Source organism: Salvelinus fontinalis, chromosome 10, assembly GCF_029448725.1.
Source record: "Salvelinus fontinalis isolate EN_2023a chromosome 10, ASM2944872v1, whole genome shotgun sequence".
NCBI classification, from domain to species: Eukaryota; Metazoa; Chordata; class Actinopteri; order Salmoniformes; family Salmonidae; genus Salvelinus; species Salvelinus fontinalis.
Genome location: NC_074674.1, coordinates 7128083 through 7141157, shown reverse-complemented (window position 1 = coordinate 7141157; position 13075 = coordinate 7128083). Strand labels below are relative to the sequence as shown.

The 13075-nt window shown below is 46.6% G+C and overlaps 1 protein-coding gene across 1 annotated transcript in view; it reads right to left on the bottom strand.

Moving 5' to 3' along the window:
• Window positions 1-9191, bottom strand: part of LOC129863531 (A disintegrin and metalloproteinase with thrombospondin motifs 2-like) — an 83438-nt gene extending 74247 nt beyond the window's left edge. Inside the window, exons 1-2 of the mRNA XM_055935579.1 lie at window positions 9006-9191; window positions 7457-7881 (exon numbers count right to left, since the gene is read on the bottom strand). Coding sequence (XP_055791554.1) covers window positions 7457-7881; window positions 9006-9090 — 510 coding nt within the window. The 5' untranslated portion in view covers window positions 9091-9191. The remainder of the gene's footprint in view (window positions 1-7456; window positions 7882-9005) is intronic.
• Between the last annotated feature and the right edge of the window lie 3884 nt (window positions 9192-13075).

Below are 13075 nucleotides of genomic sequence, written 5' to 3'. Positions count from 1 at the left end.
ACAGTGTTTAAACTGGAAATAAAGTGGATAAGTTGTTTCCTAATGACAGCGTCTTCACACTCTATGTGTTGGAAAGGAAAGTTTAAGAAGACTATATGGGGCCGTATCCATAAAACTTGATTAAGAGACATATGTCCATTGCACAAAAGCATGACCTTATGTTCCTTGGCAATAGTTTCCATTGTAAAAAGGCCAAAAGCGTTGAAAAACTTGTTGACTCACAATATTCAGTGTTAGTTTCTCATTGAACAGCTCATTGGTTTACATGACCCTCACTCACACTGCTCCAAAGAAGGGATTTCTAAACTTCCTCAAGCTTCCTCTCAACCTTTAATTGAATCAGCACTCCACTCATGATACTGTGTTAATTGTCAGCCTTTCAACATAATCTAACACATTATCAATCGATTACATTCAATCAAATCAAATCCAAAATGGATGTTTTGTTAAACTTTGGAAGTGAATTGTGCCAGTTGTTATTGTGGCAAGTGAAATAGACACTCAGACTGTGCCACCAAATCTCTGGGATTCAAGGATTAATGAGTCCTGGAGCAAACTTCCTTTTGATCCTGAGTTGGATACAGTATAAAGTCCTGAATTAACATAAACAAGTCAATATCGTCAGTTTCAAATAAATAAAATATCATCAACCATGTTCATTTTCAAGCCTGGCAAGAATCAAAGGTGCTATGATGTACAGGCCAAAGCTACTTATGATTTGAGTTGGATTGTTGAAGTTCATTCCAGTTATCTCCTTCATTTCTCTGTTAACCACTGGCAACAGGAATGTAGGATATCAGAGAGAGTAGAAATTGAAACCCCTTTTGGGCTGCCTCCCTTCACTGTTCATTACAAGCTGTCATTCAAACTCACAGCAGCAGAACTCTACTAACAGGTGTCAGGAATCAACACAACCACATCAATATTAATATCAACACACGACGATAAAAGCCCAATAAAACAAGAACTATATAAAGTGAAATATGCTCTAGTCTGGTCGAATGCACACAATCTGTCTCCCTCTCTCTCAAACACACACACACACACACTCACACACACACACACACACACACACACACACACACACACACACACACACACACACACACACACACACACACACACACACACACACACACACACACACACACACACACACACACACACACACACACACACACACACACACACACCTACACACACACACACACACACACACGTTAAAATGTCCTGGATCAGCAGGTCAGATCTCACATGTATTGACTGACTTATGAATTCTATTGGTTAACATCCACGGCACACTGCTGTTTTCATTTTGGAGAATGCAACTCCTGCAGGGATTGGACGAGCCAGGTGGTTGACATCGCATCTCCTACTGTAACTACAGACAGGTCCAGACGGGAACCATCACGACCAATTCTCCTACTGTAACTACAGACAGGTCCAGACGGAAACCATCAAGACCAAATCTCCTCCTCTTCATTCCCACTCATCACTTTCACATTGCATTTTGGATAGAGTCACCAACAACCCTTTGTCCATGTGCGCTCTGAGACTCTTTTCCTTTGAAACCTTTTCCTTTGCAACATCTTTCTATAAAGGTCACACTCCTCCTACACACCATGAAATACATCAACAACTCCAAATGCTACGGTGTCAGTCATGGAATTCATCCAAACGCTATATATATAGACATTAAATCTGTGTAATTGGACTGAGTCTCGTGGCACCGAAAGAAAGCTGACACAGAACCAAACAAAAAACAAACATGACAAGATATTTATTGGCTTCCATGTTTGTGATGAGTGTTCTCTAAGGAGGTCAGCTGTATTCAGGTGTATAGACCTGTTCTCTATCGCAGAGGCCTTGTGTCTTCCAGGTCAAAGATCCTCTTTTCACTCCAGCTGGGCCTGTTCTCTCAACTATAAATCCTGACAAGCGTGTCAATATGTCCCTTTGAAATAGTAATGTAACACGCAGCCTACTGGACTGGGCCTACAGCCTGCTGGACTGGGCCTACAGCCTGCTGGACTGGGCCTACAGCCTGCTGGACTGGGCCTACAGCCAGATGGACTGGGCCTACAGCCTGCTGGACTGGGTCTACAGCCAGATGGACTGGGCCTACAGCCTGCTGGACTGGGCCTACAGCCTGCTGGACTGGGTCTACAGCCTGCTGGACTGGGCCTACAGACAGATGGACTGGGCCTACAGCCTGCTGGACTGGGCCTACAGACAGATGGACTGGGCCTACAGCCTGCTGGACTGGGCCTACAGCCAGATGGACTGGGCCTACAGCCTGCTGGACTGGGCCTACAGCCTGCTGGACTGGGCCTACAGCCAGATGTACTGGGCCTACAGCCAGATGGACTGGGCCTACAGCCTACTGGACTGGGCCTACAGCCAGATGGACTGGGCCTACAGCCAGATGTACTGGGCCCAAAGCCTGCTGGACTGGGCCTACAGACAGATGGAGTGGGCCTACAGCCAGATGGACTGGGTCTACAGCCTGCTGGACTGGGCCTACAGCCAGATGGACTGGGTCTACAGCCTGCTGGACTGGGTCTACAGCCTGCTGGACTGGGTCTATAGCCAGATGGACTGGGCCTATAGCCAGATGGACTGGGCCTACAGCCAGATGGACTGGGTCTACAGCCAGATGGATGAGCGATGGAGAGAGGGAAGAAAATAACACCAGAAGAATGCTATCTTGTATCCTACAATTAGGACTGAGGTTTCCATCCACACTCAAACAGAAACGAATCTAAACTCCTGGTGAGAGGAAAGGAAGTGTGCCAGTGCAGTCACAGTGGGCTCCCCACTCTGTCCTTCCAATGGAATAATCAAAGGCCACAGCTACTCCATAGAGAGCCAGGGGATTCTGGAATGGCCCTACCTGATAAGTGTTCCTCTTTCACCCCTCTCTATGGCCCGCTCAACACCACAAAGAGAGTGACTCCTATTGGCCCAAAGCAGGGAGAGGAGCGACAGATGGCTGAAACAGTTAGCCCTGGTCCAATTTGGTGCATTTGGCTCAACATTGATTTGAGAAGGCTCGGAGGTCGTGTAAGTACGGACACAGCTCCAAACACCCCAGCCACATCCGTGCCAGAGGAGCAACATGAACAAAATTCATACGACTTGATTATAGCACAAAAGTTAACCCAACGAAATAAGTGACATCTACCGCTTGTGTTGATAAAAGACCCCTGGGACGACAGCAACTTTAGAAAGGCTGCATCTTTGTCACCATGTTAAACACAGCTGACATAGGCTATATCGTGCAAAGGCTGAAGGATTTCCAACCAACACAGAAACCATCACAACGCAGAATTGCTTAATTTCCTGAACTTTTGGGAAGCGTGTGGTCTGTATGGGATTATGGTGTCTTTGGTGGCTTGATTGAAAGTTGGATAAGACTACCAGCTGTTCTTACTGTTTGTTGTACAGAAGGCTTTCTTAAACTATGGATCTGGACCCAAAGTGGGCCCTGTGCATGCGAGAGATGGGTCGTGAGTTATGACAATACATCTATAATCACACACTATTTATTCTTAATTTGTGACATTGGAGGACGATTTGGGTCATGGTGGAACGGTCAATTTCTCATTCGGGTCTCGAGCTGTAAAAGTTTAAGAGCCCTTGTAGTATAGGATTGACTGCTCTGATATTATAACACAGAGAAAGTGATATGTAAGTTATATTTAATTAGAATTCAGCAACGCAATGCATCTCTGGATCAAGGTCATACGGGACAGATCACACAGAGAAGGGATGAGGGAAAAAATAGATAGATATCACACAAACACACACACAGAGACTTTAAACTGACAGGCTGACCCCTCAGGACAAATTGCATAAGATGATGGTTTCCATGACAACTGTCTGTAGCATAGGCCACAGCAGATTTGCTCAGGCCACCCAATCTAATTTAGCCTGGGTACCAGTCTCTTTAGCTAATCCACTCCCTGTACTCCATGTCATGTGCCAAGGAGACTGGCCTTTCTGCCATCTTCAAATATTAACGTTCTATCATTAATGAGATCGAGGAAAACAGAGGATTTGATCCTGATTCGATCACCCTCACAGCTATCTTCCAATCACAACAAAAATGTTATGCACATTTTGGAACTCTTATCTTTTTTCTCCACAGAACACGCTGGTATTCGGTTGCTAAGCAACAGTTTTTTGTTTGTTCAGATGCTCACATCTAAATTCTCAAACTAAATACATACAGCAATTTCAACCACAAAATGTCTTAGTTTTGATTTTAAGCATCAAAATACAACTTACTTTGTTATAAATTCTAATTTCGAAGCTCCACATGATTTCATGGAAAATAATAATGTTTTTTCCAACAACCAATGAGCAACTCCGCTGTAAAATCAGCGCATATTGAACATTGACATTGCCGAAAGGCCAGTATTTTTTGGCAATGACAAGGAGTGGCGAGTGAAATGTTAGCTAAAGAGACTGGTACTCACACTAAATCTAACCTAAGAGGCCATACCAACACATCACTTTTTTTCTGAGAATCATTTGGTGGATGTCACTTCCTCCTACAGATACTGTGGCAATGGCAACAGCTTGTGCCTCTGCTTGTAGGGCATCCCTTACTCACTTGTCCCTTAGCAAGGGTCCAGGACCAGTATCATGCCCCTGCCCTTCTCAGGGCAGCAGCCTACTCTGGACCCGTATTCATAAAGAATCTTGGAGTAGGAGTGCAGATCTAGGATCAGTTTTATCTTTTGGATTATAATGAATACACAGACGGACCTGATCTAGGATCAGTTTTATATTTTAGATCATAACGAATACACGGAGGGACCTGATCTTAGATCAGCACTCTTTCCTTCTCTGAGACACTTTATGTACACAAGCTCCACTCTGCTGCTGGTCTGCTGCAGTCTGCTAATGGTGATACTCATGCCTGGCCTGCAGTACCAATGACCTAGGGCCAACCAGCAATGACCTGCATACTGAATACTGCCACCCTGCCTGGTGGAGGCCAATCAGCAATGACCTGCATACTGAATACTGCCACCCTGCCTAGTAGAGGCCAACCAGCAATGACCTGCATACTGAATACTGCCACCCTGCCTGGTGGAGGTCAATCAGCAATGACCTGCATACTGAATACTGCCACACTTCCTGGTGGAGGCCAATCAGCAATGACCTGCATACTGAATACTGCCACACTGCCTGGTGGAGGCCAATCAGCAATGACCTGCATACTGAATACTGCCACACTGCCTGGTGGAGGCCAATCAGCAATGACCTGCATACTGAATACTGCCACACTTCCTGGTGGAGGCCAACCAGCAATGACCTGCATACTGAATACTGCCACCCTGCCTAGTGGAGGCCAATCAGCAATGACCTGCATACTGAATACTGCCACACTGCCTGGTGGAGGCCAATCAGCAATGACCTGCATACTGAATACTGCCACCCTGCCTGGTGGAGGCCAATCAGCAATGACCTGCATACTGAATACTGCCACACTGCCTGGTGGAGGCCAATCAGCAATGACCTGCATACTGAATACTGCCACACTGCCTGGTGGAGGCCAATCAGCAATGACCTGCATACTGAATACTGCCACCCTGCCTGGTGGAGGCCAATCAGCAATGACCTGCATACTGAATACTGCCACACTTCCTGGTGGAGGCCAACCAGCTAGGCCAAGCAGGGAGAAGTTTGTTTCATTATGAGATTACAGCTTTAGTTTTGTTTACAATCCTCTATTTTGATGCAGACCATATGAAAAACATCTGCCTACATGGAAAATGTCCTCAGTCCTTCTGTGCAGTGATACACATCCACAACAATCTACCAGGGCAGTGGTTCCACTTTTCAATCTCTCCTGCCTCTTGGATGACCTCAGTCTAGCCATCTTTATTACTATGGCATTTCCCCCTCTGTCTATCAACTGAAGCTAGTAATTGAAGTCACTCACGGACAGACACTCGCCAATGAGACTGTCCATGTTTGAAGACCAGTCTTTCCCTTGATGGTTGTTTTCTGACACTGTAATCTGGACCTGTTTATTGGACAGTTCTGATCATAGCACTGCAGTGTGATTTGTCCAGGGGACATGGGAAACAACATGTGTAAAGAGAGAAAATCACAGTGGTGTCTTTTTTTAACAAATTGTTTATCGCTAATTCTAAACGCAGACTTGTCTGAAACCTACCTTGAGAGAGTATTAGTGTGTGTGTCTCTAAGGAGTATATTTAATTAAACAGAGGGGATTTCAGCTAAACTATTTCATGTGATCATTAAGGAGATGTGGTTTATTTCCTGCAGGGTGGGAGAGAGAGGGGATTAAGCAGCTGTTTGAGATATGAAGTGTTAGCCTCCAGGCACTAAAACCTCCCCTGGGCCTCCCACCTTCAACAGTACAGAGACCTGCATACTGAATACTGCCACCCTGCCTAGTAGAGGCCAATCAGCAATGGCCTGCATACTGAATACTGCCACCCTGCCTGGTGGAGTCCAATCAGCAATGACCTGCATACTGAATACTGCCACCCTGCCTGGTGGAGGCCAATCAGCAATGACCTGCATACTGAATACTGCCACCCTGCCTAGTGGAGGCCAATCAGCAATGACCTGCATACTGAATACTGCCACCCTGCCTAGTGGAGGCCAATCAGCAATGACCTGCATACTGAATACTGCCACCCTGCCTGATGGAGGCCAACCAGTAATGACCTGCATACTGAATACTGCCACCCTGCCTAGTGGAGGCCAATCAGCAATGACCTGCGTACTGAATACTGCCACCCTGCCTAGTGGAGGCCAATCAGCAATGACCTGCTATCTGAATACTGCCACACTGCCTAGTGGAGGCCAATCAGCAATGACATGCATACTGAATACTGCCACCCTGCCTAGTGGAGGCCAATCAGCAATGACCTGCATACTGAATACTGCCACCCTGCCTAGTGGAGGCCAATCAGCAATGACCTGCATACTGAATACTGCCACCCTGCCTGGTGGAGGCCAATCAGCAATGACCTGCATACTGAATACTGCCACCCTGCCTGATGGAGGCCAATCAGCAATGACCTGCATACTGAATACTGCCACCCTGCCTGGTGGAGGCCAACCAGCTAGGCCAAGCAGGGAGAAGTTTGTTTCATTATGAGATTACAGCTTTAGTTTTGTTTACAATCCTCTATTTTGATGCTGACCATATGAAAAACATCTGCCGACATGGAAAATATCCTCAGTCCTTCTGTGCAGTGATACACAACCACAACAATCTACCAGGGCAGGGGTTCTACTTTTCAATCCCGCCCTGCCTCTTGGATGACCTCAGTCTAGCCATCTTTATTACTATGGCATTGCCCCCTCTGTATATCAACTGAAGCTACCTAATATGTTCTACAGGCGTACTAGCAGGTTAATAACTATACATGAGGGATACATTTATCAACGGTGCAGCACTTACCAGGCCATCACAGTTGCTGAGAGCGACGGATGTGTCCCTGACGTTGGTGACTTCTCCTACATAAAAGCAGTCGCTCTCCAGTAGAGGCTCGTAGCGGGTCTGGTTGCCCTCCTCATGCCACTCCACTTTAGCTCCGGGGGCCACCAGCCTGGAGTTGAGGCGCAGGTGCAGGTGAAGCTCCCGGCCAAACACAGTGACGTTGTAGAAAAGTGTCTCCCTGTGCCTGGCGGTGCCCTCTCCTTCCTCCAGGTCTCCATGGCTGGGGTCTGAGGCGGCTGCAGCCTCCCTCCTCCAGCGTCTGTAGACCTGCTGGTGCTGGCTGTCCAGCTGAGGTGCGGAGACAGCACCTGAGAGGAAGCGGCCTTCTGCGTCACTGTTCACAGGCCTCACCACCCCATATTCCCTCAGGACATGCTGCAGAGACTCTGTGTGCAAAGGGAGAGACAGTCACACACTGATCAATACACACACAATCATGCATAGGAGCTCAGATGCACACAGTCACACACGCACACATGCACGCACACACACACTGAAGCAGGTACAGCTTTGCTATCTAAATAGCATGGGTAAATAAGTAAATATGCTGTGTCTCACTTGATAAACATGACATCATACAATGTGAATCTGTGAATAATATAGATCAGACATTTTACAGCCACAACTGACTTTGGTATATTCCCTACCATATCAAATAAACCACAGGCAACAAGAAACCTGGACAATAGGCCTATCAAACAGCGTTTTAAACTTCAGGGTGCCAATTGCCAAAGTGTTCACCCGTTCCCCGCGCGCAGATGAGCATGCGTTTTACACGGTAGGTAGGTAGGCAGACTATCATTCTTAAGTAATTTCAAATTCTATGTTTACAACAAGACTACGCAAGACTGTGTCCATCACTTTGTCGACTTCAGTTTAGGTTGGAAGCAGTGACCCACCCAGTAGGTGACGCAGGGAAGCACGCGTCAAGACAGTGTGATGCTCAAAGCTGTCAATTTGAAATAATCGAGGTGGTAATTAAATTAATTAAATTGAAGTGTCAAGTTTAATTTAATTCCAATCATTTATTTTACAAGTCAAAATGTATTGTTATTCTCCAAATTATTATTTGGAGAGGTCGTTGTTGTTGTTAGGGTAACTAATAGCCTAACTGCTGTAAAAACTTCAATAAATTAGCAAATTCACGACTTATCAATAGTGCATGATGAATCTGCCATTGGAATGTTCTTTACATGCTGAATTTGAGCGCACGTAAACTGTGTTTGGATCCAAAATAAATGTGGAAAAAGTTGGTGTCATGCAAAAGAAAGGGAAACCTTACTGAGACACTGCATTGTTTTTAAACAAACTACAGTGCCTTACCAACTCCAGGATATTTCTGTTTCTGTCAAATATTATTGAACATTTCTGGGCTACGAAATAACCTCTGTGAAATTGACATGCATCAAGAGTCGAATCGTGATCAGATCGTATTCTCAACGGTGGTGCCTAGGTTAAGCTTTACACAACTGTATAAAACGTAGCCTATAATATCACAAATCCTACATACCTATGCTATTGGATATATAAAGTCCATTCGCGTGAATTAGTTGCAGAAAAACAATAAAGAATGCAAATCCAGTCGTCACATCCATTGCAGGTCCGAAGGAAAAGACCGCACAGGATAGAGGCGGACTTTGAGTTTCTAGATAAACGATCTACCAGCCCCTAACCCTCCCGAACAGATCTTAAAGCTCTCTCTCTCTCTCGGTCTTTGATAGTGTTCACAGTGACAGCTGAAAAACATCCACTCTCTCAATTGCTATTACACGTCACATTCTCACTTACAGGGAACATTGATAACGATATAGCTCAAATATTTGCCCACTTTAAATCGATTACAAACTTTACAAATGGGCATAAGACATCGGTGTGGGAACCAGCACTTTCCATCACCCAATGACATTGCCTTTCCATGGTCTGTGGGGCATAACCTAATAATAATAATACTACTACTGCTACTAATACTACTACTGCTACTACTATTACTACTACTGCTACTACTACTGCTACTACTATTACTACTACTGCTACTACTACTGCTACTACTACTATCATTACTACTGGTACTATTACTACTGCTACTACTACTACTACTACTACTATTACTACTTATACCACTGCTACTACGAGTAATACTGCTACTACTACTACTATTACTACTTATACCACTGCTACTACTGCTACTAATACTAATACTGCTAGTGTAACGGATGTGAATGGATAGCTAGTTAGCGGTGGTGCGCGCTAATAGCGTTTCAATCGGTTATGTCACTCGCTTTGAGACCTTGAAGTAGTGGTTCCCCTGGCACGGCTTTTGTGGAGCGATGGGTAACGATGCTTCGTGGGTGACTGTTGTTGATGTGTGCAGAGGGTCCCTGGTTCGCGCCCGGGTCGGGGAGAGGGGACGGGCTAAAGTTATACTGTTACACTACTACTGCTTCTACTACTGCTGCATCTACTACTAATAATACTACTACTACTACTAATACTACTGCTAATACTGCTTCTACTACTACTACTATTATTACTACAGCTACTGCTACTATTACTTCTATTACTACTACTGCTACTACTGTTACTACTAATACTACTGCTACTATTACTAATATTACTACTACTGTTATTACTACTATTACTTATATTACTACTGCTGATACTACTGCTGATACTACTGCTACTACTAATTCTACTACAGCTACTGCTACTGCTGCTGCTACTACAAGTAGTAGTACTGTTACTGCTACTACAAGTAGTACTGTTACTGCTACTACTACTACTACTTATACTACTACTACTGCTTCTACTATTTTGTTTAACCTTTATTTAACTAGGCAAGTTAGTTAAGAACTCATTCTTATTTACAATGACGGCCTTCCGCCAACCAAACCTTAACCCGGACGGCGCTGGGCCAATTGTGCACCGCACTATGGAACTCCCAATCACGGCCGGTTGTGATACAGCCTAGAATCGAACCAGGGTCTGTAGTGACTGAGATGCAGTTCCTTAGACCGCAGCGCCACTCGGGAGCCCAAGTGATATGATTAATACTATTGGTACTACCACTACTATTACTTTTACTGCTATTACTACTACTACTACTAGTACTACTACTGCTACTACCACCACCAATACTGCTACTACTACTATACTACTACTACTGCTACTACTGCTATTACTACTAATAATACTATTACTACTATTGCTACTACTACTGCTACTACTACTACCACCAATACTGCTACTACTACTACTGCTATTACTACTACTACTACTACTACTACTACTACTATTGCTACTTCTACTACTGCTACTGCTATTAATACTACTGGTGCTACTACTACTGCTACTACCACTACTGCTGATAATAATAATAATAATAATAATAATAATAATAATAATAATAATGAATATGAATGCAATTTAGACAGATAGTTTTATCCAATGTGACTTACAGTCATGCATGCCTACATTTTAAGTATGGATGGTCAGGGGCAAATGCAACCCACTATCATGGCGTTGCAAGCACCTTGCTCTACCATCGGAGCTACAGACTAGAGGACCACTTCCACTGCTATTGGTACTACTACTACTACCACTGCTACTACTACTGTTACTACTACTACTACTAATAATAATAATACTGCTACTTCTGCTGCTACTACTAGTACTACTACTACCACTGATACTACTACTGTTACTACTACTACTAATAATAATACTGCTACTTATGCTGCTACTACTACTGCTACTACTGCTGCTACTGCTACTGCTGCTACTACTTCTGCTACTGCTACTACTACTACTGCTACTACTAGTACTACTACTGTTGCTACTACTACTACTGTTACTACTACTACTAATAATAATACTGCTACTTATGCTGCTACTACTACCTCTACTGCTACTACTACTACTGCTATTGCTACTACTACTACTACTACTACTACTACTAATAATAATAATAATAGTAATAATAAATGCCATTTAGACAGACACTTTCATCTAATGTGACTTACAGTCATGCATGCTTACATTTTAGGGGGAAATGTAAATCACTATCCTGGCGTTGCAAGCTCCATGCTCTACCAACTGAGCTACAGACTAGAGAACTGCTTAACAGTGTCCCTAGGGAGGTCACTATTCTAGAGGAGTGACATGGGCTCAGGAGGCTGGTCCTAGACTGGGGGACTCCAAGCCCATGGAGCAGGGAGGAGGCTGGTCCTAGACTGGGGGGCTACAAGCCCATGGAGCAGGGAGGAGGCTAGCCCTAGACAGGGGGGCTCCAAGCCCATGGAGCAGGGAGGAGGCTGGCCCTAGACTGGGGGACTCCAAGCCCATGGAGCAGGGAGGAGGCTGGCGCTAGACAGGGGGGCTCCAAGCCCATGGAGCAGGGAGGAGGCTGGCCCTAGACTGGGGGACTCCAAGCCCATGGAGCAGGGAGGAGGCTGGTCCTAGACTGGAGGACTCCAAGCCCATGGAGCAGGGAGGAGGCTGGCCCTAGACAGGGGGGCTCCAAGCCCATGGAGCAGGGAGGAGGCTGGCCCTAGACTGGGGGACTCCAAGCCCATGGAGCAGGGAGGAGGCTGGTCCTAGACAGGGGGACTCCAAGCCCATGGAGCAGGGAGGAGGCTGGTCCTAGACTGGGGGACTCCAAGCCCATGGAGCAGGGAGGAGGCTGGTCCTAGACTGGGGGACTCCAAGCCCATGGAGCAGGGAGGAGTCTGGTCCTAGACTGGGGGACTCCAAGCCCATGGAGCAGGGAGGAGGCTGGCCCTAGACTGGGGGACTCCAAGCCCATGGAGCAGGAAGATGGCTGGTCCTAGACTGGGGGATTCCAAGCCCATGGAGCAGGGAGGAGGCTGGTCCTAGACTGGGGGACTCCAAGCCCATGGAGCAGGGAGGAGGCTGGCCCTAGACTGGGGGGCTCCAAGCCCATGGAGCAGGAAGATGGCTGGTCCTAGACTGGGGGACTCCAAGCCCATGGAGCAGGGAGGAGGCTGGTCCTAGACTGGGGGGCTCCAAGCCCATGGAGCAGGGAGGAGGCTGGTCCTAGACTGGGGGACTCCAAGCCCATGGAGCAGGGAGATGGCTGGTCCTAGGCTGGGGGACTCCAAGCCCATGGAGCAGGGAGATGGCTGGTCCTAGACTGGGGGACTCCAAGCCCATGGAGCAGGGAGATGGCTGGTCCTAGACTGGAGGACTCCAAGCCCATGGAGCAGGGAGGAGGCTGGTCCTAGACTGGGGGACTCCAAGCCCATGGAGCAGGGAGATGGCTGGTCCTAGACTGGGGGGCTCCAAGCCCATGGAGCAGGGAGGAGGCTGGTCCTAGACTGGGGGACTCCAAGCCCATGGAGCAGGGAGATGGCTGGCCCTAGACTGGAGGACTCCAAGCCCATGGAGCAGGGAGGAGGCTGGTCCTAGACTGGAGGACTCCAAGCCCATGGAGCAGGGAGGAGGCTGGCCCTAGACTGGGGGACTCCAAGCCCATGGAGCAGGGAGGAGGCTGGTCCTAGACTGGGGGACTCCAAGCCCATGGAGCAGGGAGTAGGCTGGTCCTAGACTGGGGGACTCCAAGCC